General features: G+C 55.4%; 1 protein-coding gene across 1 annotated transcript in view; it reads right to left on the bottom strand.

Annotated features, from left to right (window-relative positions):
* Window positions 1-1,426: 1,426 nt before the first annotated feature.
* Window positions 1,427-24,855, bottom strand: part of tbc1d25 (TBC1 domain family, member 25) — a 43,774-nt gene continuing 20,345 nt past the window's right edge. Inside the window, 3 exon segments of the mRNA XM_080521202.1 lie at window positions 1,427-3,142; window positions 3,144-3,155; window positions 3,157-4,062. Of these exon segments, the coding sequence (XP_080377328.1) occupies window positions 2,753-3,142; window positions 3,144-3,155; window positions 3,157-4,062 (1,308 nt within the window). The 3' untranslated portion in view covers window positions 1,427-2,752.

The following is a 24,855-nucleotide window of genomic DNA, read 5'->3' as shown; positions in this document are numbered from 1 at the left end:
CCCGATCAGGTCCCTGACCTGGTTCTGACCTGGTTCTGGTCTGGTTCTGTATGTTTGACAACCTTGGGTTTGATCCTTCAGGACGAGTTTTAATGAAGCTCATTTTATGTGCAGCAGGGATGAAGTGGTGAATCAAGGCACTTCAACAAACTTCCTATTGTGCAACACTGATGACGCTGAAACAGGCTGAACAACAGGCTGAAACAACATGCTGAAGCAGGCTGAACAACAGGCTGAAACAACATGCTGAAACAGGCTGAAACAGGCTGAAACATGCTGAACAACAGGCTGAAACAGGCTGAAACAACAGGCTGAAACAGGCTGAACAACAGGCTGAAACAACAGGCTGAAACAGGCTGAACAACAGGCTGAACAACAGGCTGAAACAACAGGCTGAAACAGGCTGAACAACAGGCTGAAACAGGCTGAAACAACATGCTGAAACAGGCTGAACAACAGGCTGAAACAGGCTGAAACAACATGCTGAACAACAGGCTGAAACAGGCTGAAACAACAGGCTGAACAACAGGCTGAAACAACATGCTGAACAACAGGCTGAAACAGGCTGAAACAACAGGCTGAACAACAGGCTGAAACAACATGCTGAACAACAGGCTGAAACAGGCTGAAACAACAGGCTGAACAACAGGCTGAAACAGGCTGAACAACAGGCTGAAACAGGCTGAAACAACATGCTGAAACAGGCTGAACAACAGGCTGAAACAGGCTGAAACAACATGCTGAACAACAGGCTGAAACAGGCTGAAACAACAGGCTGAACAACAGGCTGAAACAACATGCTGAACAACAGTCTGAAACAGGCTGAAACAACAGGCTGAACAACAGGCTGAAACAACATGCTGAACAACAGGCTGAAACAGGCTGAAACAACAGGCTGAAACAGGCTGAAACAACAGGCTGAACAACAGGCTGAAACAACATGCTGAACAACAGGCTGAAACAGGCTGAAACAACAGGCTGAACAACAGGCTGAAACAACATGCTGAACAACAGGCTGAAACAGGCTGAAACAACAGGCTGAAACAGGCTGAACAACAGGCTGAAACAGGCTGAAACAACATGCTGAAACAGGCTGAACAACAGGCTGAAACAGGCTGAAACAACAGGCTGAAACAGGCTGAACAACAGGCTGAAACAACAGGCTGAAACAGGCTGAAACAACATGCTGAACAACATGCTGAAACAGGCTGAAACAACAGGCTGAAACAGGCTGAACAACAGGCTGAAACAGGCTGAAACAACAGGCTGAACAACAGGCTGAAACAGGCTGAAACAGACTGAAACAGGCTGAACAACAGGCTGAAACAGGCTGAACAACAGGCTGAAACAACATGCTGAACAACAGGCTGAAACAGGCTGAAACAACAGGCTGAAACAGGCTGAACAACAGGCTGAAACAGGCTGAAACAACAGGCTGAACAACAGGCTGAAACAGGCTGAAACAGACTGAAACAGGCTGAAACAACAGACTGAAACAGGCTGAAACAACAGACTGAACCAGGCTGAAACAGGCTGAAACAACAGACTGAACCAGGCTGAAACAACAGACTGAAACAGGCTGAAACAGGCTGAAACAGACTGAAACAGGCTGAAACAACAGACTGAACCAGACTGAAACAGGCTGAAACAGACTGAAACAGGCTGAAACAACAGACTGAAACAGGCTGAAACAGACTGAAACAGGCTGAAACAACAGACTGAAACAGGCTGAAACAGATGGAAACTGAATATTAAACACTGTGATGGTGTCAAGAAGCAAGGTGCAACATGAAGCAGTGAAATGAAGTGTTAGAATCCAGCAGATTCACTGTCACTGCAGTGAAACCGAGCAAACACTTCCCAGATGTGGAGACACACCTGGACAGAAGCAGCGAAGAGGACTGCTGAAGCCACGATGGACATGATGTTACTGCACAGTGGATTTGTGGAGGAGCTCCTGGTCATGTGACCAGCAGGTGACGATGGAGGAGCTCCTGGTCATGTGACCAGCAGGTGACGATGGAGGAACTCCTGGTCATGTGATCAGCAGGTGACGCAGGCCCCGTCTGGACCTTCTCATACCTGCAGTCACACACCTTGACATGAGCCTTTACGCCTCCCTGAAGAACAAACAGTCCACTGCAGCCTCTGGACACGGTTCCACCAGCAGTGACAGGACATGAGGTCCATGACCAGTGTTCCTGGTCCTCTCAGGTCCAATCAGAAGGCTTCAGGTCACATGACAGTCTTCACCGTTCAGAACCAGTCATTCTGGACAACTGGTTGCAGAGCTTCACTTGGAATTGGAAGAGTTCTGATTAGCATGTGGTTGTTCTGCTGAGGGAGGGGGACCTGAGCCAGACCTGGTTCTGCTGAGGGAGGGGGACCTGACAGCCCAGACCTGGTTCTGCTGTGAGGGAGGGGGACCTGACAGCTCAGACCTGGTTCTGGGACCTGAGCCAGCCCTCATGGCTCCACAAAGAAAGGACCCGGTGAACACGTGATCCTGCTCCGACTCACTCCAGTCCACCAGCAAAGCACTTGGATGTAAAGACACAGCTTCAACATTTGGCTAGAAGGTCCTGGGACCCTCAGATGTCCTCAGATGTCCCGGGGTCTCAGTGAAGACACTTCTGAGGACAGTGGAAATCAGGAATTCAGGCCTGATGCACCGAGGAGAACTGGGGGGGATTCAGCAGACATGCATCACAGAGGAACCTGTTCAGTCGGGGGGGGGGGGGGGGGGGGGGGATCAGGACGAGGCCATGTGAGTGGTGGGGGAGGGGACGGTGGCGGCCAGGTTGTAGGTGGAGTTGGGGGACGAGGCCTGGGGCGAGGCCAGCGGGCTGTAGAGCGGCCTGGCGGCCACGGCTACAGGCAGCGTGGCGGTGGGGGAGTCGGAGCTCACCTCGTCCCCCTCCTCAGAGTCCCACACCTCGCTCTGCAGGTAGTCTGCGAACAGGGCCTTGGCCCGCTGCAGCACCCGGCCCAGGTTGTGGCGCCGCACCAGGCGGTCGAAGTGCATGGCCAGCTCGTTGTAGTCCAGGCCGTTCTTCATGATGTGGTCCCGGTGCTCCAGCAGGATGGACAGACACAGGAACAGCATGAAGGGGTTCCCCTTCCCCAACTCCTGGGGCGGCGGGCAGCGAGCACGGCTTGGCGGCGGGCGAGGGCGAGGGGGGGGTCGTTAGGGGACGGCGAGGCGCCTCGTCCCAAGCCCGGGATGGGGGAGGACAGCAGGGAGCGGGTCTGGCCGTGCGAGGTCTTGACCGGCACCTGGCCGGAGGACGCCGGGGCCTTGGGAGGAGAGTCCGGGGAGGCGCCGGGCCAGCTGGAGGGCGACGGCGAGGACGAGGTGGGGACGAGAGGAGACGAGCCATCGGCGTCCTTGATGAGAGGAGTGCTCTCCTCCGTGTCGTCCTCACTGTCCACCGTGGACTGGCGTGTCGGGAGGACAGCCTCCGTCTCCATCTCAAAGCTGTCTTCATGACGAGCCGTGTAATATTTAAACTCCCCGAAGCTGGTCTGCCTGTGGAAGGGACGCCCCTGCTGCTCCGGCGTCCCGTGTCCCCGTGTCTTCTCAGGGGACGCCTCCGCTCCGTGTCTTCTTTCTGTTCCTGCCTGTTGTCTGGACGGTCGCAGCATGTGTCGTCTCCGCCGCGTCTCTTCCTGTTCCGGCATCTGGACGTGGTCCGTCTCCGGCCCCAGCAGCTCCACCTCGGTCTCCGGGGGGTCGGGGGGCAGAGAGCTCCAGGTGACCTCCAGCATCCTCAGGGCGTCGTCAAACACAAACTCCCTCTTCAGCTCCAGCAGCAGCCAGCGGTAGCAGAAGAACAGGTCGTCCGCCCCCCGGGTCACCAGGTAGGACGAGAACTCGGGGTCCGAGTACTGCAGCAGCAGCTTCAGGTGCTGGAACTTCACCGACATGAGCTGGCCGTCGGGACGGAAGTTCCCCTCCAGGCGCTTCATCACGCCGCAGAAGCAGATGAAGGCGTGAGCCTCGTTGTCCATCACGGCCAGGATGGGCGAGGCGATGTCACTCATACCCTGGCAGTACGAGATCTGGAAGACACCAGCATGTCACTGGACCTGCAGGGCTCAGGAGCAGGCGGGAAGCAGGCGGGAAGACATCAGGAAGCAGGCGGGAAGACGTCAGGAAGACATCAGGAAGCAGGCGGGAAGCAGGCAGGAAGATGTCAGGAAGACGTCAGGAAGCAGGCGGGAAGACGTCAGGAAGCAGGCAGGAAGACGTCAGGAAGACGTCAGGAAGCAGGCGGGAAGCAGGCAGGAAAACGTCAGGAAGCAGGCGGGAAGCAGGCAGGAAGACGTCAGGAAGCAGGCAGGAAGACGTCAGGAAGACGTCAGGAAGCAGGCGGGAAGCAGGCAGGAAGACGTCAGGAAGACGTCAGGAAGCAGGCGGGAAGCAGGCGGGAAGCAGGCAGGAAGACGTCAGGAAGCAGGCGGGAAGACGTCAGGAAGCAGGCAGGAAGACGTCAGGAAGCAGGCGGGAAGCAGGCAGGAAGACGTCGGGAAGACGTCAGGAAGCAGGCGGGAAGCAGGCGGGAAGCAGGCAGGAAGACGTCGGGAAGACGTCAGGAAGCAGGCGGGAAGCAGGCAGGAAGACGTCAGGAAGACGTCAGGAAGCAGGCAGGAAGACGTCAGGAAGCAGGCAGGAAGACGTCGGGAAGACGTCAGGAAGCAGGCGGGAAGCAGGCATGAAGACGTCAGGAAGACGTCAGGAAGCAGGCAGGAAGACGTCAGGAAGCAGGCGGGAAGCAGGCAGGAAGACGTCGGGAAGACGTCAGGAAGCAGGCGGGAAGCAGGCAGGAAGACGTCGGGAAGGAGGCGGGAAGACGTCGGGAAGACGTCAGGAAGCAGGCGGGAAGACGTCAGGAAGACGTCAGGAAGCAGGCGGGAAGACGTCAGGAAGCAGGCAGGAAGACGTCAGGAAGACGTCAGGAAGCAGGCGGGAAGCAGGCAGGAAAACGTCAGGAAGCAGGCGGGAAGCAGGCAGGAAGACGTCAGGAAGCAGGCAGGAAGACGTCAGGAAGACGTCAGGAAGCAGGCGGGAAGCAGGCAGGAAGACGTCAGGAAGACGTCAGGAAGCAGGCGGGAAGCAGGCAGGAAGACGTCAGGAAGCAGGCGGGAAGACGTCAGGAAGCAGGCAGGAAGACGTCAGGAAGCAGGCGGGAAGCAGGCAGGACGACGTCGGGAAGACGTCAGGAAGCAGGCGGGAAGCAGGCAGGAAGACGTCGGGAAGGAGGCGGGAAGACGTCGGGAAGACGTCAGGAAGCAGGCGGGAAGACGTCAGGAAGACGTCAGGAAGCAGGTGGGAAGCAGGCGGGAAGACGTCAGGAAGCAGGCAGGAAGACGTCAGGAAGCAGGCGGGAAGCAGGCGGGAAGCAGGCAGGAAGACGTCGGGAAGACGTCAGGAAGCAGGCGGGAAGCAGGCAGGAAGACGTCAGGAAGACGTCAGGAAGCAGGCAGGAAGACGTCAGGAAGCAGGCGGGAAGACGTCAGAAAGACGTCAGGAAGCAGGCGGGAAGACGTCAGGAAGCAGGCAGGAAGATGTCGGGAAGACGTCAGGAAGCAGGCGGGAAGCAGGCAGGAAAACGTCAGGAAGCAGGCGGGAAGCAGGCAGGAAGACGTCAGGAAGCAGGCAGGAAGACGTCAGGAAGACGTCAGGAAGACGTCAGGAAGCAGGCAGGAAGACGTCAGGAAGCAGGCGGGAAGCAGGCAGGAAGACGTCGGGAAGACGTCAGGAAGCAGGCGGGAAGCAGGCAGGAAGACGTCGGGAAGGAGGCGGGAAGACGTCAGGAAGACGTCAGGAAGCAGGCAGGAAGACGTCAGGAAGCAGGCGGGAAGACATCAGGAAGCAGGCGGGAAGACGTCAGGAAGCAGGCGGGAAGCAGGCAGGAAGATGTCAGGAAGACGTCAGGAAGCAGGCGGGAAGACGTCAGGAAGCAGGCAGGAAGACGTCAGGAAGACGTCAGGAAACAGGCGGGAAGCAGGCAGGAAAACGTCAGGAAGCAGGCGGGAAGCAGGCAGGAAGACGTCAGGAAGCAGGCAGGAAGACGTCAGGAAGCAGGCGGGAAGCAGGCAGGAAGACGTCAGGAAGACGTCAGGAAGCAGGCGGGAAGCAGGCAGGAAGACGTCAGGAAGTAGGCGGGAAGACGTCAGGAAGCAGGCAGGAAGACGTCAGGAAGCAGGCGGGAAGCAGGCAGGAAGACGTCAGGAAGACGTCAGGAAGCAGGCGGGAAGACGTCAGGAAGACGTCAGGAAGCAGGCGGGAAGCAGGCGGGAAGACGTCAGGAAGCAGGCAGGAAGACGTCAGGAAGCAGGCGGGAAGCAGGCGGGAAGCAGGCAGGAAGACGTCGGGAAGACGTCAGGAAGCAGGCGGGAAGCAGGCAGGAAGACATCGGGAAGTTGTCAGGAAGCAGGCGGGAAGCAGGCGGGAAGCAGGCAGGAAGACGTCAGGAAGGAGGCGGGAAGCAGGCGGGAAGCAGGCGGGAAGCAGGCAGGAAGAGCTCAGCTGAAGGAGCTGACCTGAAGGAGCTAAAGGAGCTGACCTGAAGGAGCTGACCTGAAGGAGCTGACCTGAAGGAGCTGAAGGAGCTGACCTGAAGGAGCTGACCTGAAGGAGCTGACCTGAAGGAGCTGACCTGAAGGAGCTGAAGGAGCTGACCTGAAGGAGCTGACGTGAAGGAGCTGACCTGAAGGAGCTGACCTGAAGGAGCTGAAGGAGCTGACCTGAAGGAGCTGACCTGAAGGAGCTGACCTGAAGGAGCTGACCTGAAGGAGCTGAAGGAGCTGACCTGAAGGAGCTAAAGGAGCTGACCTGAAGGAGCTGACCTGAAGGAGCTGAAGGAGCTGACCTGAAGGAGCTGACCTGAAGGAGCTAAAGGCGCTCACCTGAAGGAGCTCAGCTGAAGGAGCTGACCTGAAGGAGCTAAAGGAGCTGACCTGAAGGAGCTGACCTGAAGGAGCTAAAGGAGCTCAGCTGAAGGAGCTGAAGGAGCTGACCTGAAGGAGCTGACCTGAAGGAGCTAAAGGAGCTCAGGTGAAGGAGCTGAAGGAGCTGACCTGAAGGAGCTGACCTGAAGGAGCTAAAGGAGCTCAGCTGAAGGAGCTGAAGGAGCTGACCTGAAGGAGCTGACCTGAAGGAGCTAAAGGAGCTGACCTGAAGGAGCTGAAGGAGCTGAAGGAGCTGAAGGAGCTGACCTGAAGGAGCTAACCTGAAGGAGCTAAAGGAGCTGACCTGAAGGAGCTGACCTGAAGGAGCTAAAGGAGCTGACCTGAAGGAGCTAAAGGAGCTGACCTGAAGGAGCTAAAGGAGCTGACCTGAAGGAGCTGAAGGAGCTGACCTGAAGGAGCTGAAGGAGCTGACCTGAAGGAGCTGACCTGAAGGAGCTAAAGGAGCTGACCTGAAGGAGCTGAAGGAGCTGACCTGAAGGAGCTAAAGGAGCTGACCTGAAGGAGCTGACCTGAAGGAGCTGAAGGAGCTGACCTGAAGGAGCTAAAGGAGCTGACCTGAAGGAGCTAAAGGCGCTCACCTGAAGGAGCTCAGCTGAAGGAGCTGACCTGAAGGAGCTAAAGGAGCTGACCTGAAGGAGCTGACCTGAAGGAGCTAAAGGAGCTCAGCTGAAGGAGCTGAAGGAGCTGACCTGAAGGAGCTGACCTGAAGGAGCTAAAGGAGCTCAGCTGAAGGAGCTGAAGGAGCTGACCTGAAGGAGCTGACCTGAAGGAGCTAAAGGAGCTGACCTGAAGGAGCTAAAGGAGCTGACCTGAAGGAGCTGAAGGAGCTGAAGGAGCTGACCTGAAGGAGCTGACCTGAAGGAGCTAAAGGAGCTGACCTGAAGGAGCTGACCTGAAGGAGCTAAAGGAGCTGACCTGAAGGAGCTAAAGGAGCTGACCTGAAGGAGCTGAAGGAGCTGACCTGAAGGAGCTGAAGGAGCTGACCTGAAGGAGCTGACCTGAAGGAGCTGACCTGAAGGAGCTAAAGGAGCTGACCTGAAGGAGCTGAAGGAGCTGACCTGAAGGAGCTAAAGGAGCTGACCTGAAGGAGCTGACCTGAAGGAGCTGAAGGAGCTGACCTGAAGGAGCTAAAGGAGCTGACCTGAAGGACCTAAAGGCGCTCACCTGAAGGAGCTCAGCTGAAGGAGCTGACCTGAAGGAGCTAAAGGAGCTGACCTGAAGGAGCTGACCTGAAGGAGCTCAGCTGAAGGAGCTGAAGGAGCTGACCTGAAGGAGCTGACCTGAAGGAGCTAAAGGAGCTCAGCTGAAGGAGCTGAAGGAGCTGACCTGAAGGAGCTGACCTGAAGGAGCTAAAGGAGCTGACCTGAAGGAGCTAAAGGAGCTGACCTGAAGGAGCTGAAGGAGCTGAAGGAGCTGACCTGAAGGAGCTGACCTGAAGGAGCTAAAGGAGCTGACCTGAAGGAGCTGACCTGAAGGAGCTAAAGGAGCTGACCTGAAGGAGCTGACCTGAAGGAGCTAAAGGAGCTGACCTGAAGGAGCTGAAGGAGCTGACCTGAAGGAGCTAAAGGAGCTGACCTGAAGGAGCTGACCTGAAGGAGCTGAAGGAGCTGACCTGAAGGAGCTAAAGGAGCTGACCTGAAGGAGATAAAGGCGCTCACCTGAAGGCGCTCACCTGAAGGAGCTCAGCTGAAGGAGCTGACCTGAAGGAGCTAAAGGAGCTGACCTGAAGGAGCTGACCTGAAGGAGCTAAAGGAGCTCAGCTGAAGGAGCTGAAGGAGCTGACCTGAAGGAGCTGACCTGAAGGAGCTAAAGGAGCTCAGCTGAAGGAGCTGAAGGAGCTGACCTGAAGGAGCTGACCTGAAGGAGCTAAAGGAGCTGACCTGAAGGAGCTGAAGGAGCTGACCTGAAGGAGCTAAAGGAGCTGACCTGAAGGAGCTAAAGGAGCTGACCTGAAGGAGCTGAAGGAGCTGACCTGAAGGAGCTGACCTGAAGGAGCTGACCTGAAGGAGCTAAAGGAGCTGACCTGAAGAAGCTGAAGGAGCTGACCTGAAGGAGCTAAAGGAGCTGACCTGAAGGAGCTGACTTGAAGGAGCTGAAGGAGCTGACCTGAAGGAGCTAAAGGAGCTGACCTGAAGGAGCTAAAGGCGCTCACCTGAAGGAGCTCAGCTGAAGGAGCTGACCTGAAGGAGCTAAAGGAGCTCAGCTGAAGGAGCTGAAGGAGCTGACCTGAAGGAGCTGACCTGAAGGAGCTAAAGGAGCTGACCTGAAGGAGCTAAAGGAGCTGACCTGAAGGAGCTGAAGGAGCTGAAGGAGCTGACCTGAAGGAGCTGACCTGAAGGAGCTAAAGGAGCTGACCTGAAGGAGCTGACCTGAAGGAGCTGACCTGAAGGAGCTGAAGGAACTGACCTGAAGGAGCTGACCTGAAGGAGCTGACCTGAAGGAGCTGACCTGAAGGAGCTGAAGGAGCTGACCTGAAGGAGCTAAAGGAGCTGACCTGAAGGAGCTGACCTGAAGGAGCTGAAGGAGCTGACCTGAAGGAGCTAAAGGAGCTGACCTGAAGGAGCTAAAGGCGCTCACCTGAAGGAGCTCAGCTGAAGGAGCTAAAGGAGCTGACCTGAAGGAGCTGACCTGAAGGAGCTAAAGGAGCTCAGCTGAAGGAGCTGAAGGAGCTGACCTGAAGGAGCTGACCTGAAGGAGCTAAAGGAGCTCAGCTGAAGGAGCTGAAGGAGCTGACCTGAAGGAGCTGACCTGAAGGAGCTAAAGGAGCTCAGCTGAAGGAGCTGAAGGAGCTGACCTGAAGGAGCTGACCTGAAGGAGCTAAAGGAGCTGACCTGAAGGAGCTGAAGGAGCTGAAGGAGCTGACCTGAAGGAGCTAACCTGAAGGAGCTAAAGGAGCTGACCTGAAGGAGCTGACCTGAAGGAGCTAAAGGAGCTGACCTGAAGGAGCTAAAGGAGCTGACCTGAAGGAGCTAAAGGAGCTGACCTGAAGGAGCTGAAGGAGCTGACCTGAAGGAGCTGAAGGAGCTGACCTGAAGGAGCTGACCTGAAGGAGCTAAAGGAGCTGACCTGAAGGAGCTGAAGGAGCTGACCTGAAGGAGCTAAAGGAGCTGACCTGAAGGAGCTGAAGGAGCTGACCTGAAGGAGCTAAAGGAGCTGACCTGAAGGAGCTAAAGGCGCTCACCTGAAGGAGCTCAGCTGAAGGAGCTGACCTGAAGGAGCTAAAGGAGCTGACCTGAAGGAGCTGACCTGAAGGAGCTAAAGGAGCTCAGCTGAAGGAGCTGAAGGAGCTGACCTGAAGGAGCTGACCTGAAGGAGCTAAAGGAGCTCAGCTGAAGGAGCTGAAGGAGCTGACCTGAAGGAGCTGACCTGAAGGAGCTAAAGGAGCTGACCTGAAGGAGCTAAAGGAGCTGACCTGAAGGAGCTGAAGGAGCTGAAGGAGCTGACCTGAAGGAGCTGACCTGAAGGAGCTAAAGGAGCTGACCTGAAGGAGCTGACCTGAAGGAGCTAAAGGAGCTGACCTGAAGGAGCTAAAGGAGCTGACCTGAAGGAGCTGAAGGAGCTGACCTGAAGGAGCTGAAGGAGCTGACCTGAAGGAGCTGACCTGAAGGAGCTAAAGGAGCTGACCTGAAGGAGCTGAAGGAGCTGACCTGAAGGAGCTAAAGGAGCTGACCTGAAGGAGCTGACCTGAAGGAGCTGAAGGAGCTGACCTGAAGGAGCTAAAGGAGCTGACCTGAAGGAGATAAAGGCGCTCACCTGAAGGAGCTCAGCTGAAGGAGCTGACCTGAAGGAGCTAAAGGAGCTGACCTGAAGGAGCTAAAGGAGCTGACCTGAAGGAGCTAAAGGAGCTGACCTGAAGGAGCTAAAGGAGCTGACCTGAAGGAGCTGAAGGAGCTGACCTGAAGGAGCTGACCTGAAGGAGCTAAAGGAGCTGACCTGAAGGAGCTGAAGGAGCTGACCTGAAGGAGCTAAAGGAGCTGACCTGAAGGAGCTAAAGGAGCTGACCTGAAGGAGATAAAGGCGCTCACCTGAAGGAGCTCAGCTGAAGGAGCTGACCTGAAGGAGCTAAAGGAGCTGACCTGAAGGAGCTGACCTGAAGGAGCTAAAGGAGCTCAGCTGAAGGAGCTGAAGGAGCTGACCTGAAGGAGCTGACCTGAAGGAGCTAAAGGAGCTCAGCTGAAGGAGCTGAAGGAGCTGACCTGAAGGAGCTGACCTGAAGGAGCTAAAGGAGCTGACCTGAAGGAGCTGAAGGAGCTGACCTGAAGGAGCTGACCTGAAGGAGCTAAAGGAGCTGACCTGAAGGAGCTAAAGGAGCTGACCTGAAGGAGCTGAAGGAGCTGACCTGAAGGAGCTAAAGGAGCTGACCTGAAGGAGCTGACCTGAAGGAGCTGAAGGAGCTGACCTGAAGGAGCTAAAGGAGCTGACCTGAAGGAGATAAAGGCGCTCACCTGAAGGAGCTCAGCTGAAGGAGCTGACCTGAAGGAGCTAAAGGAGCTGACCTGAAGGAGCTGACCTGAAGGAGCTAAAGGAGCTCAGCTGAAGGAGCTGAAGGAGCTGACCTGAAGGAGCTGACCTGAAGGAGCTAAAGGAGCTCAGCTGAAGGAGCTGAAGGAGCTGACCTGAAGGAGCTGACCTGAAGGAGCTAAAGGAGCTGACCTGAAGGAGCTGAAGGAGCTGACCTGAAGGAGCTGACCTGAAGGAGCTAAAGGAGCTGACCTGAAGGAGCTAAAGGAGCTGACCTGAAGGAGCTAAAGGAGCTGACCTGAAGGAGCTGAAGGAGCTGACCTGAAGGAGCTGACCTGAAGGAGCTAAAGGAGCTCAGCTGAAGGAGCTGAAGGAGCTGACCTGAAGGAGCTGACCTGAAGGAGCTAAAGGAGCTGACCTGAAGGAGCTAAAGGAGCTGACCTGAAGGAGCTGAAGGAGCTAAAGGAGCTGACCTGAAGGAGCTGAAGGAGCTGAAGGAGCTGACCTGAAGGAGCTGACCTGAAGGAGCTAAAGGAGCTGACCTGAAGGAGCTAAAGGAGCTGACCTGAAGGAGCTAAAGGAGCTGACCTGAAGGAGCTGAAGGAGCTGACCTGAAGGAGCTGACCTGAAGGAGCTAAAGGAGCTGACCTGAAGGAGATAAAGGCGCTCACCTGAAGGAGCTCAGCTGAAGGAGCTGACCTGAAGGAGCTAAAGGAGCTGACCTGAAGGAGCTGACCTGAAGGAGCTAAAGGAGCTCAGCTGAAGGAGCTGAAGGAGCTGACCTGAAGGAGCTGACCTGAAGGAGCTAAAGGAGCTCAGCTGAAGGAGCTGACCTGAAGGAGCTGACCTGAAGGAGCTAAAGGAGCTGACCTGAAGGAGCTGAAGGAGCTGACCTGAAGGAGCTGACCTGAAGGAGCTAAAGGAGCTGACCTGAAGGAGCTAAAGGAGCTGACCTGAAGGAGCTGAAGGAGCTGACCTGAAGGAGCTGACCTGAAGGAGCTGACCTGAAGGAGCTAAAGGAGCTGACCTGAAGAAGCTGAAGGAGCTGACCTGAAGGAGCTAAAGGAGCTGACCTGAAGGAGCTGACTTGAAGGAGCTGAAGGAGCTGACCTGAAGGAGCTAAAGGAGCTGACCTGAAGGAGCTAAAGGCGCTCACCTGAAGGAGCTCAGCTGAAGGAGCTAAAGGAGCTGACCTGAAGGAGCTGACCTGAAGGAGCTAAAGGAGCTCAGCTGAAGGAGCTGAAGGAGCTGACCTGAAGGAGCTGACCTGAAGGAGCTAAAGGAGCTCAGCTGAAGGAGCTGAAGGAGCTGACCTGAAGGAGCTGACCTGAAGGAGCTAAAGGAGCTGACCTGAAGGAGCTAAAGGAGCTGACCTGAAGGAGCTGAAGGAGCTGAAGGAGCTGACCTGAAGGAGCTGACCTGAAGGAGCTAAAGGAGCTGACCTGAAGGAGCTGACATGAAGGAGCTAAAGGAGCTGACCTGAAGGAGCTGACCTGAAGGAGCTAAAGGAGCTAACCTGAAGGAGCTAAAGGAGCTGACCTGAAGGAGCTGAAGGAGCTGACCTGAAGGAGCTGACCTGAAGGAGCTAAAGGAGCTGACCTGAAGGAGCTGAAGGAGCTGACCTGAAGGAGCTGACCTGAAGGAGCTAAAGGAGCTGACCTGAAGGAGCTGAAGGAGCTGACCTGAAGGAGCTGACCTGAAGGAGCTGAAGGAGCTGACCTGAAGGAGCTGACTTGAAGGAGCTAAAGGAGCTGACCTGAAGGAGCTAAAGGAGCTGACCTGAAGGAGCTGACCTGAAGGAGCTGAAGGAGCTGACCTGAAGGAGCTGACCTGAAGGAGCTAAAGGAGCTGACCTGAAGGAGCTGAAGGAGCTGACCTGAAGGACCTAAAGGAGCTGACCTGAAGGAGCTGACCTGAAGGAGCTGAAGGAGCTGACCTGAAGGAGCTGACCTGAAGGAGCTAAAGGAGCTGACCTGAAGGAGCTGAAGGAGCTGACCTGAAGGAGCTAACCTGAAGGAGCTGAAGGAGCTGACCTGAAGGAGCTAAAGGAGCTGACCTGAAGGAGCTGAAGGAGCTGACCTGAAGGAGCTGACCTGAAGGAGCTAAAGGAGCTGACCTGAAGGAGCTGACCTGAAGGAGCTGAAGGAGCTGACCTGAAGGAGCTAAAGGAGCTGACCTGAAGGAGATAAAGGCGCTCACCTGAAGGAGCTCAGCTGAAGGAGCTGACCTGAAGGAGCTAAAGGAGCTGACCTGAAGGAGCTGAAGGAGCTGACCTGAAGGAGCTGACCTGAAGGAGCTGAAGGAGCTGAAGGAGCTGACCTGAAGGAGCTGACCTGAAGGAGCTGAAGGAGCTGACCTGAAGGAGCTAAAGGAGCTGACCTGAAGGAGCTGACCTGAAGGAGCTGAAGGAGCTGACCTGAAGGAGCTGACCTGAAGGAGCTAAAGGAGCTGACCTGAAGGAGCTGAAGGAGCTGACCTGAAGGACCTAAAGGAGCTGACCTGAAGGAGCTGAAGGAGCTGACCTGAAGGAGCTAAAGGAGCTGACCTGAAGGAGCTAAAGGCGCTCACCTGAAGGAGCTCAGCTGAAGGAGCTGACCTGAAGGAGCTAAAGGAGCTGACCTGAAGGAGCTGACCTGAAGGAGCTAAAGGAGCTCAGCTGAAGGAGCTGAAGGAGCTGACCTGAAGGAGCTGACCTGAAGGAGCTAAAGGAGCTCAGCTGAAGGAGCTGAAGGAGCTGACCTGAAGGAGCTGACCTGAAGGAGCTAAAGGAGCTGACCTGAAGGAGCTAAAGGAGCTGACCTGAAGGAGCTGAAGGAGCTGAAGGAGCTGACCTGAAGGAGCTGACCTGAAGGAGCTAAAGGAGCTGACCTGAAGGAGCTGACCTGAAGGAGCTAAAGGAGCTGACCTGAAGGAGCTAAAGGAGCTGACCTGAAGGAGCTAAAGGAGCTGACCTGAAGGAGCTGAAGGAGCTGACCTGAAGGAGCTGACCTGAAGGAGCTGACCTGAAGGAGCTAAAGGAGCTGACCTGAAGGAGCTGAAGGAGCTGACCTGAAGGAGCTAAAGGAGCTGACCTGAAGGAGCTGACCTGAAGGAGCTGAAGGAGCTGACCTGAAGGAGCTAAAGGAGCTGACCTGAAGGACCTAAAGGCACTCACCTGAAGGAGCTCAGCTGAAGGAGCTGACCTGAAGGAGCTAAAGGAGCTGACCTGAAGGAGCTGACCTGAAGGAGCTCAGCTGAAGGAGCTGAAGGAGCTGACCTGAAGGAGCTGACCTGAAGGAGCTGAAGGAGCTGACCTGAAGGAGCTGACCTGAAGGAGCTAAAGGAGCTGACCTGAAGGAGCTGAAGGAGCTGACCTGAAGGACCTAAAGGAGCTGACCTGAAGGAGCTGAAGGAGCTGACCTGAAGGAGCTAAAGGAGCTGACCTGAAGGAGCTAAAGGCGCTCACCTGAAGGAGCTCAGCTGAAGGAGCTGACCTGAAGGAGCTAAAGGAGCTGACCTGAAGGAGCTGACCTGAAGGAGCTAAAGGAGCTCAGCTGAAGGAGCTGAAGGAGCTGACCTGAAGGAGCTGACCTGAAGGAGCTAAAGGAGCTCAGCTGAAGGAGCTGAAGGAGCTGACCTGAAGGAGCTGACCTGAAGGAGCTAAAGGAGCTGACCTGAAGGAGCTAAAGGAGCTGACCTGAAGGAGCTGAAGGAGCTGAAGGAGCTGACCTGAAGGAGCTGACCTGAAGGAGCTAAAGGAGCTGACCTGAAGGAGCTGACCTGAAGGAGCTAAAGGAGCTGACCTGAAGGAGCTAAAGGAGCTGACCTGAAGGAGCTAAAGGAGCTGACCTGAAGGAGCTGAAGGAGCTGACCTGAAGGAGCTGACCTGAAGGAGCTGACCTGAAGGAGCTAAAGGAGCTGACCTGAAGGAGCTGAAGGAGCTGACCTGAAGGAGCTAAAGGAGCTGACCTGAAGGAGCTGACCTGAAGGAGCTGAAGGAGCTGACCTGAAGGAGCTAAAGGAGCTGACCTGAAGGACCTAAAGGCGCTCACCTGAAGGAGCTCAGCTGAAGGAGCTGACCTGAAGGAGCTAAAGGAGCTGACCTGAAGGAGCTGACCTGAAGGAGCTCAGCTGAAGGAGCTGAAGGAGCTGACCTGAAGGAGCTGACCTGAAGGAGCTAAAGGAGCTCAGCTGAAGGAGCTGAAGGAGCTGACCTGAAGGAGCTGACCTGAAGGAGCTAAAGGAGCTGACCTGAAGGAGCTAAAGGAGCTGACCTGAAGGAGCTGAAGGAGCTGAAGGAGCTGACCTGAAGGAGCTGACCTGAAGGAGCTAAAGGAGCTGACCTGAAGGAGCTGACCTGAAGGAGCTAAAGGAGCTGACCTGAAGGAGCTAAAGGAGCTGACCTGAAGGAGCTAAAGGAGCTGACCTGAAGGAGCTGAAGGAGCTGACCTGAAGGAGCTGACCTGAAGGAGCTAAAGGAGCTGACCTGAAGGAGCTGAAGGAGCTGACCTGAAGGAGCTAAAGGAGCTGACCTGAAGGAGCTGACCTGAAGGAGCTGAAGGAGCTGACCTGAAGGAGCTAAAGGCGCTCACCTGAAGGAGCTCAGCTGAAGGAGCTGACCTGAAGGAGCTAAAGGAGCTGACCTGAAGGAGCTGACCTGAAGGAGCTAAAGGAGCTCAGCTGAAGGAGCTGAAGGAGCTGACCTGAAGGAGCTGACCTGAAGGAGCTAAAGGAGCTCAGCTGAAGGAGCTGAAGGAGCTGACCTGAAGGAGCTGACCTGAAGGAGCTAAAGGAGCTGACCTGAAGGAGCTAAAGGAGCTGACCTGAAGGAGCTGACCTGAAGGAGCTGAAGGAGCTGACCTGAAGGAGCTAAAGGAGCTGACCTGAAGGACCTAAAGGCACTCACCTGAAGGAGCTCAGCTGAAGGAGCTGACCTGAAGGAGCTAAAGGAGCTGACCTGAAGGAGCTGACCTGAAGGAGCTCAGCTGAAGGAGCTGAAGGAGCTGACCTGAAGGAGCTGACCTGAAGGAGCTGAAGGAGCTGACCTGAAGGAGCTGACCTGAAGGAGCTAAAGGAGCTGACCTGAAGGAGCTGAAGGAGCTGACCTGAAGGACCTAAAGGAGCTGACCTGAAGGAGCTGAAGGAGCTGACCTGAAGGAGCTAAAGGAGCTGACCTGAAGGAGCTAAAGGCGCTCACCTGAAGGAGCTCAGCTGAAGGAGCTGACCTGAAGGAGCTAAAGGAGCTGACCTGAAGGAGCTGACCTGAAGGAGCTAAAGGAGCTCAGCTGAAGGAGCTGAAGGAGCTGACCTGAAGGAGCTGACCTGAAGGAGCTAAAGGAGCTCAGCTGAAGGAGCTGAAGGAGCTGACCTGAAGGAGCTGACCTGAAGGAGCTAAAGGAGCTGACCTGAAGGAGCTAAAGGAGCTGACCTGAAGGAGCTGAAGGAGCTGAAGGAGCTGACCTGAAGGAGCTGACCTGAAGGAGCTAAAGGAGCTGACCTGAAGGAGCTGACCTGAAGGAGCTAAAGGAGCTGACCTGAAGGAGCTAAAGGAGCTGACCTGAAGGAGCTAAAGGAGCTGACCTGAAGGAGCTGAAGGAGCTGACCTGAAGGAGCTGACCTGAAGGAGCTGACCTGAAGGAGCTAAAGGAGCTGACCTGAAGGAGCTGAAGGAGCTGACCTGAAGGAGCTAAAGGAGCTGACCTGAAGGAGCTGACCTGAAGGAGCTGAAGGAGCTGACCTGAAGGAGCTAAAGGAGCTGACCTGAAGGACCTAAAGGCGCTCACCTGAAGGAGCTCAGCTGAAGGAGCTGACCTGAAGGAGCTAAAGGAGCTGACCTGAAGGAGCTGACCTGAAGGAGCTCAGCTGAAGGAGCTGAAGGAGCTGACCTGAAGGAGCTGACCTGAAGGAGCTAAAGGAGCTCAGCTGAAGGAGCTGAAGGAGCTGACCTGAAGGAGCTGACCTGAAGGAGCTAAAGGAGCTGACCTGAAGGAGCTAAAGGAGCTGACCTGAAGGAGCTGAAGGAGCTGAAGGAGCTGACCTGAAGGAGCTGACCTGAAGGAGCTAAAGGAGCTGACCTGAAGGAGCTGACCTGAAGGAGCTAAAGGAGCTGACCTGAAGGAGCTAAAGGAGCTGACCTGAAGGAGCTAAAGGAGCTGACCTGAAGGAGCTGAAGGAGCTGACCTGAAGGAGCTGACCTGAAGGAGCTAAAGGAGCTGACCTGAAGGAGCTGAAGGAGCTGACCTGAAGGAGCTAAAGGAGCTGACCTGAAGGAGCTGACCTGAAGGAGCTGAAGGAGCTGACCTGAAGGAGCTAAAGGCGCTCACCTGAAGGAGCTCAGCTGAAGGAGCTGACCTGAAGGAGCTAAAGGAGCTGACCTGAAGGAGCTGACCTGAAGGAGCTAAAGGAGCTCAGCTGAAGGAGCTGAAGGAGCTGACCTGAAGGAGCTGACCTGAAGGAGCTAAAGGAGCTCAGCTGAAGGAGCTGAAGGAGCTGACCTGAAGGAGCTGACCTGAAGGAGCTAAAGGAGCTGACCTGAAGGAGCTAAAGGAGCTGACCTGAAGGAGCTGAAGGAGCTGAAGGAGCTGACCTGAAGGAGCTGACCTGAAGGAGCTAAAGGAGCTGACCTGAAGGAGCTGACCTGAAGGAGCTAAAGGAGCTGACCTGAAGGAGCTAAAGGAGCTGACCTGAAGGAGCTGAAGGAGCTGACCTGAAGGAGCTGAAGGAGCTGACCTGAAGGAGCTGACCTGAAGGAGCTAAAGGAGCTGACCTGAAGGAGCTGAAGGAGCTGACCTGAAGGAGCTAAAGGAGCTGACCTGAAGGAGCTGACCTGAAGGAGCTGAAGGAGCTGACCTGAAGGAGCTAAAGGAGCTGACCTGAAGGAGATAAAGGCGCTCACCTGAAGGAGCTCAGCTGAAGGAGCTGACCTGAAGGAGCTAAAGGAGCTGACCTGAAGGAGCTGACCTGAAGGAGCTAAAGGAGCTGACCTGAAGGAGCTAAAGGAGCTGACCTGAAGGAGCTAAAGGAGCTGACCTGAAGGAGCTGAAGGAGCTGACCTGAAGGAGCTGACCTGAAGGAGCTAAAGGAGCTGACCTGAAGGAGCTGAAGGAGCTGACCTGAAGGAGCTAAAGGAGCTGACCTGAAGGAGCTGACCTGAAGGAGCTGAAGGAGCTGACCTGAAGGAGCTAAAGGAGCTGACCTGAAGGAGATAAAGGCGCTCACCTGAAGGAGCTCAGCTGAAGGAGCTGACCTGAAGGAGCTAAAGGAGCTGACCTGAAGGAGCTGACCTGAAGGAGCTAAAGGAGCTCAGCTGAAGGAGCTGAAGGAGCTGACCTGAAGGAGCTGACCTGAAGGAGCTAAAGGAGCTCAGCTGAAGGAGCTGAAGGAGCTGACCTGAAGGAGCTGACCTGAAGGAGCTAAAGGAGCTGACCTGAAGGAGCTGAAGGAGCTGACCTGAAGGAGCTGACCTGAAGGAGCTAAAGGAGCTGACCTGAAGGAGCTAAAGGAGCTGACCTGAAGGAGCTGAAGGAGCTGACCTGAAGGAGCTAAAGGAGCTGACCTGAAGGAGCTGACCTGAAGGAGCTGAAGGAGCTGACCTGAAGGAGCTAAAGGAGCTGACCTGAAGGAGATAAAGGCGCTCACCTGAAGGAGCTCAGCTGAAGGAGCTGACCTGAAGGAGCTAAAGGAGCTGACCTGAAGGAGCTGACCTGAAGGAGCTAAAGGAGCTCAGCTGAAGGAGCTGAAGGAGCTGACCTGAAGGAGCTGACCTGAAGGAGCTAAAGGAGCTCAGCTGAAGGAGCTGAAGGAGCTGACCTGAAGGAGCTGACCTGAAGGAGCTAAAGGAGCTGACCTGAAGGAGCTGAAGGAGCTGACCTGAAGGAGCTGACCTGAAGGAGCTAAAGGAGCTGACCTGAAGGAGCTAAAGGAGCTGACCTGAAGGAGCTAAAGGAGCTGACCTGAAGGAGCTGAAGGAGCTGACCTGAAGGAGCTGACCTGAAGGAGCTAAAGGAGCTCAGCTGAAGGAGCTGAAGGAGCTGACCTGAAGGAGCTGACCTGAAGGAGCTAAAGGAGCTGACCTGAAGGAGCTAAAGGAGCTGACCTGAAGGAGCTGAAGGAGCTAAAGGAGCTGACCTGAAGGAGCTGAAGGAGCTGAAGGAGCTGACCTGAAGGAGCTGACCTGAAGGAGCTAAAGGAGCTGACCTGAAGGAGCTAAAGGAGCTGACCTGAAGGAGCTAAAGGAGCTGACCTGAAGGAGCTGAAGGGGCTGACCTGAAGGAGCTGACCTGAAGGAGCTAAAGGAGCTGACCTGAAGGAGATAAAGGCGCTCACCTGAAGGAGCTCAGCTGAAGGAGCTGACCTGAAGGAGCTAAAGGAGCTGACCTGAAGGAGCTGACCTGAAGGAGCTAAAGGAGCTCAGCTGAAGGAGCTGAAGGAGCTGACCTGAAGGAGCTGACCTGAAGGAGCTAAAGGAGCTCAGCTGAAGGAGCTGACCTGAAGGAGCTGACCTGAAGGAGCTAAAGGAGCTGACCTGAAGGAGCTGAAGGAGCTGACCTGAAGGAGCTGACCTGAAGGAGCTAAAGGAGCTGACCTGAAGGAGCTAAAGGAGCTGACCTGAAGGAGCTGAAGGAGCTGACCTGAAGGAGCTGACCTGAAGGAGCTGACCTGAAGGAGCTAAAGGAGCTGACCTGAAGAAGCTGAAGGAGCTGACCTGAAGGAGCTAAAGGAGCTGACCTGAAGGAGCTGACTTGAAGGAGCTGAAGGAGCTGACCTGAAGGAGCTAAAGGAGCTGACCTGAAGGAGCTAAAGGCGCTCACCTGAAGGAGCTCAGCTGAAGGAGCTAAAGGAGCTGACCTGAAGGAGCTGACCTGAAGGAGCTAAAGGAGCTCAGCTGAAGGAGCTGAAGGAGCTGACCTGAAGGAGCTGACCTGAAGGAGCTAAAGGAGCTCAGCTGAAGGAGCTGAAGGAGCTGACCTGAAGGAGCTGACCTGAAGGAGCTAAAGGAGCTGACCTGAAGGAGCTAAAGGAGCTGACCTGAAGGAGCTGAAGGAGCTGAAGGAGCTGACCTGAAGGAGCTGACCTGAAGGAGCTAAAGGAGCTGACCTGAAGGAGCTGACCTGAAGGAGCTAAAGGAGCTGACCTGAAGGAGCTGACCTGAAGGAGCTAAAGGAGCTAACCTGAAGGAGCTAAAGGAGCTGACCTGAAGGAGCTGAAGGAGCTGACCTGAAGGAGCTGACCTGAAGGAGCTAAAGGAGCTGACCTGAAGGAGCTGAAGGAGCTGACCTGAAGGAGCTGACCTGAAGGAGCTAAAGGAGCTGACCTGAAGGAGCTGAAGGAGCTGACCTGAAGGAGCTGACCTGAAGGAGCTGAAGGAGCTGACCTGAAGGAGCTGACTTGAAGGAGCTAAAGGAGCTGACCTGAAGGAGCTAAAGGAGCTGACCTGAAGGAGCTGACCTGAAGGAGCTGAAGGAGCTGACCTGAAGGAGCTGACCTGAAGGAGCTAAAGGAGCTGACCTGAAGGACCTAAAGGAGCTGACCTGAAGGAGCTGACCTGAAGGAGCTGAAGGAGCTGACCTGAAGGAGCTGACCTGAAGGAGCTAAAGGAGCTGACCTGAAGGAGCTGAAGGAGCTGACCTGAAGGAGCTAACCTGAAGGAGCTGAAGGAGCTGACCTGAAGGAGCTAAAGGAGCTGACCTGAAGGAGCTGAAGGAGCTGACCTGAAGGAGCTGACCTGAAGGAGCTAAAGGAGCTGACCTGAAGGAGCTGACCTGAAGGAGCTGAAGGAGCTGACCTGAAGGAGCTAAAGGAGCTGACCTGAAGGAGATAAAGGCGCTCACCTGAAGGAGCTCAGCTGAAGGAGCTGACCTGAAGGAGCTAAAGGAGCTGACCTGAAGGAGCTGACCTGAAGGAGCTAAAGGAGCTCAGCTGAAGGAGCTGAAGGAGCTGACCTGAAGGAGCTGACCTGAAGGAGCTAAAGGAGCTCAGCTGAAGGAGCTGAAGGAGCTGACCCGAAGGAGCTAAAGGAGCTGACCTGAAGGAGCTGAAGGAGCTGACCTGAAGGAGCTGACCTGAAGGAGCTGAAGGAGCTGACCTGAAGGAGCTAAAGGAGCTGACCTGAAGGAGCTGAAGGAGCTGACCTGAAGGAGCTGACCTGAAGGAGCTGACCTGAAGGAGCTAAAGGAGCTGACCTGAAGAAGCTGAAGGAGCTGACCTGAAGGAGCTAAAGGAGCTGACCTGAAGGAGCTGACTTGAAGGAGCTGAAGGAGCTGACCTGAAGGAGCTAAAGGAGCTGACCTGAAGGAGCTAAAGGCGCTCACCTGAAGGAGCTCAGCTGAAGGAGCTGACCTGAAGGAGCTAAAGGAGCTGACCTGAAGGAGCTGACCTGAAGGAGCTAAAGGAGCTCAGCTGAAGGAGCTGAAGGAGCTGACCTGAAGGAGCTGACCTGAAGGAGCTAAAGGAGCTAAGCTGAAGGAGCTGAAGGAGCTGAAGGAGCTGACCTGAAGGAGCTGACCTGAAGGAGCTAAAGGAGCTGACCTGAAGGAGCTAAAGGAGCTGACCTGAAGGAGCTGAAGGAGCTGAAGGAGCTGACCTGAAGGAGCTGACCTGAAGGAGCTAAAGGAGCTGACCTGAAGGAGCTGACCTGAAGGAGCTAAAGGAGCTGACCTGAAGGAGCTGACCTGAAGGAGCTAAAGGAGCTAACCTGAAGGAGCTAAAGGAGCTGACCTGAAGGAGCTGAAGGAGCTGACCTGAAGGAGCTGACCTGAAGGAGCTAAAGGAGCTGACCTGAAGGAGCTGAAGGAGCTGACCTGAAGGAGCTGACCTGAAGGAGCTGAAGGAGCTGAAGGAGCTGACCTGAAGGAGCTGACCTGAAGGAGCTGAAGGAGCTGACCTGAAGGAGCTAAAGGAGCTGACCTGAAGGAGCTGACCTGAAGGAGCTGAAGGAGCTGACCTGAAGGAGCTGACCTGAAGGAGCTAAAGGAGCTGACCTGAAGGAGCTGAAGGAGCTGACCTGAAGGACCTAAAGGAGCTGACCTGAAGGAGCTGAAGGAGCTGACCTGAAGGAGCTAAAGGAGCTGACCTGAAGGAGCTAAAGGCGCTCACCTGAAGGAGCTCAGCTGAAGGAGCTGACCTGAAGGAGCTAAAGGAGCTGACCTGAAGGAGCTGACCTGAAGGAGCTAAAGGAGCTCAGCTGAAGGAGCTGAAGGAGCTGACCTGAAGGAGCTGACCTGAAGGAGCTAAAGGAGCTCAGCTGAAGGAGCTGAAGGAGCTGACCTGAAGGAGCTGACCTGAAGGAGCTAAAGGAGCTGACCTGAAGGAGCTAAAGGAGCTGACCTGAAGGAGCTGAAGGAGCTGAAGGAGCTGACCTGAAGGAGCTGACCTGAAGGAGCTAAAGGAGCTGACCTGAAGGAGCTGACCTGAAGGAGCTAAAGGAGCTGACCTGAAGGAGCTAAAGGAGCTGACCTGAAGGAGCTAAAGGAGCTGACCTGAAGGAGCTGAAGGAGCTGACCTGAAGGAGCTGACCTGAAGGAGCTGACCTGAAGGAGCTAAAGGAGCTGACCTGAAGGAGCTGAAGGAGCTGACCTGAAGGAGCTAAAGGAGCTGACCTGAAGGAGCTGACCTGAAGGAGCTGAAGGAGCTGACCTGAAGGAGCTAAAGGAGCTGACCTGAAGGACCTAAAGGCGCTCACCTGAAGGAGCTCAGCTGAAGGAGCTGACCTGAAGGAGCTAAAGGAGCTGACCTGAAGGAGCTGACCTGAAGGAGCTCAGCTGAAGGAGCTGAAGGAGCTGACCTGAAGGAGCTGACCTGAAGGAGCTGAAGGAGCTGACCTGAAGGAGCTGACCTGAAGGAGCTAAAGGAGCTGACCTGAAGGAGCTGAAGGAGCTGACCTGAAGGACCTAAAGGAGCTGACCTGAAGGAGCTGAAGGAGCTGACCTGAAGGAGCTAAAGGAGCTGACCTGAAGGAGCTAAAGGCGCTCACCTGAAGGAGCTCAGCTGAAGGAGCTGACCTGAAGGAGCTAAAGGAGCTGACCTGAAGGAGCTGACCTGAAGGAGCTAAAGGAGCTCAGCTGAAGGAGCTGAAGGAGCTGACCTGAAGGAGCTGACCTGAAGGAGCTAAAGGAGCTCAGCTGAAGGAGCTGAAGGAGCTGACCTGAAGGAGCTGACCTGAAGGAGCTAAAGGAGCTGACCTGAAGGAGCTAAAGGAGCTGACCTGAAGGAGCTGAAGGAGCTGAAGGAGCTGACCTGAAGGAGCTGACCTGAAGGAGCTAAAGGAGCTGACCTGAAGGAGCTGACCTGAAGGAGCTAAAGGAGCTGACCTGAAGGAGCTAAAGGAGCTGACCTGAAGGAGCTAAAGGAGCTGACCTGAAGGAGCTGAAGGAGCTGACCTGAAGGAGCTGACCTGAAGGAGCTGACCTGAAGGAGCTAAAGGAGCTGACCTGAAGGAGCTGAAGGAGCTGACCTGAAGGAGCTAAAGGAGCTGACCTGAAGGAGCTGACCTGAAGGAGCTGAAGGAGCTGACCTGAAGGAGCTAAAGGAGCTGACCTGAAGGACCTAAAGGCGCTCACCTGAAGGAGCTCAGCTGAAGGAGCTGACCTGAAGGAGCTAAAGGAGCTGACCTGAAGGAGCTGACCTGAAGGAGCTCAGCTGAAGGAGCTGAAGGAGCTGACCTGAAGGAGCTGACCTGAAGGAGCTAAAGGAGCTCAGCTGAAGGAGCTGAAGGAGCTGACCTGAAGGAGCTGACCTGAAGGAGCTAAAGGAGCTGACCTGAAGGAGCTAAAGGAGCTGACCTGAAGGAGCTGAAGGAGCTGAAGGAGCTGACCTGAAGGAGCTGACCTGAAGGAGCTAAAGGAGCTGACCTGAAGGAGCTGACCTGAAGGAGCTAAAGGAGCTGACCTGAAGGAGCTAAAGGAGCTGACCTGAAGGAGCTAAAGGAGCTGACCTGAAGGAGCTGAAGGAGCTGACCTGAAGGAGCTGACCTGAAGGAGCTAAAGGAGCTGACCTGAAGGAGCTGAAGGAGCTGACCTGAAGGAGCTAAAGGAGCTGACCTGAAGGAGCTGACCTGAAGGAGCTGAAGGAGCTGACCTGAAGGAGCTAAAGGAGCTGACCTGAAGGAGCTAAAGGAGCTGACCTGAAGGAGCTGAAGGAGCTGACCTGAAGGAGCTGACCTGAAGGAGCTAAAGGAGCTGACCTGAAGGAGCTGAAGGAGCTGACCTGAAGGAGCTGACCTGAAGGAGCTGAAGGAGCTGACCTGAAGGAGCTGACCTGAAGGAGCTAAAGGAGCTGACCTGAAGGAGCTAAAGGAGCTGACCTGAAGGAGCTGACCTGAAGGAGCTAAAGGAGCTGACCTGAAGGACCTAAAGGCGCTCACCTGAAGGAGCTCAGCTGAAGGAGCTGACCTGAAGGAGCTAAAGGAGCTGACCTGAAGGAGCTGACCTGAAGGAGCTCAGC

Source organism: Blennius ocellaris, assembly GCF_963422515.1.
Source record: "Blennius ocellaris genome assembly, contig: SUPER_5_unloc_1, whole genome shotgun sequence".
NCBI classification, from domain to species: domain Eukaryota; kingdom Metazoa; phylum Chordata; class Actinopteri; order Blenniiformes; family Blenniidae; genus Blennius; species Blennius ocellaris.
Note: the sequence above shows the minus strand (reverse complement) of the source record. Positions and strands in the feature narration are given on the sequence as shown.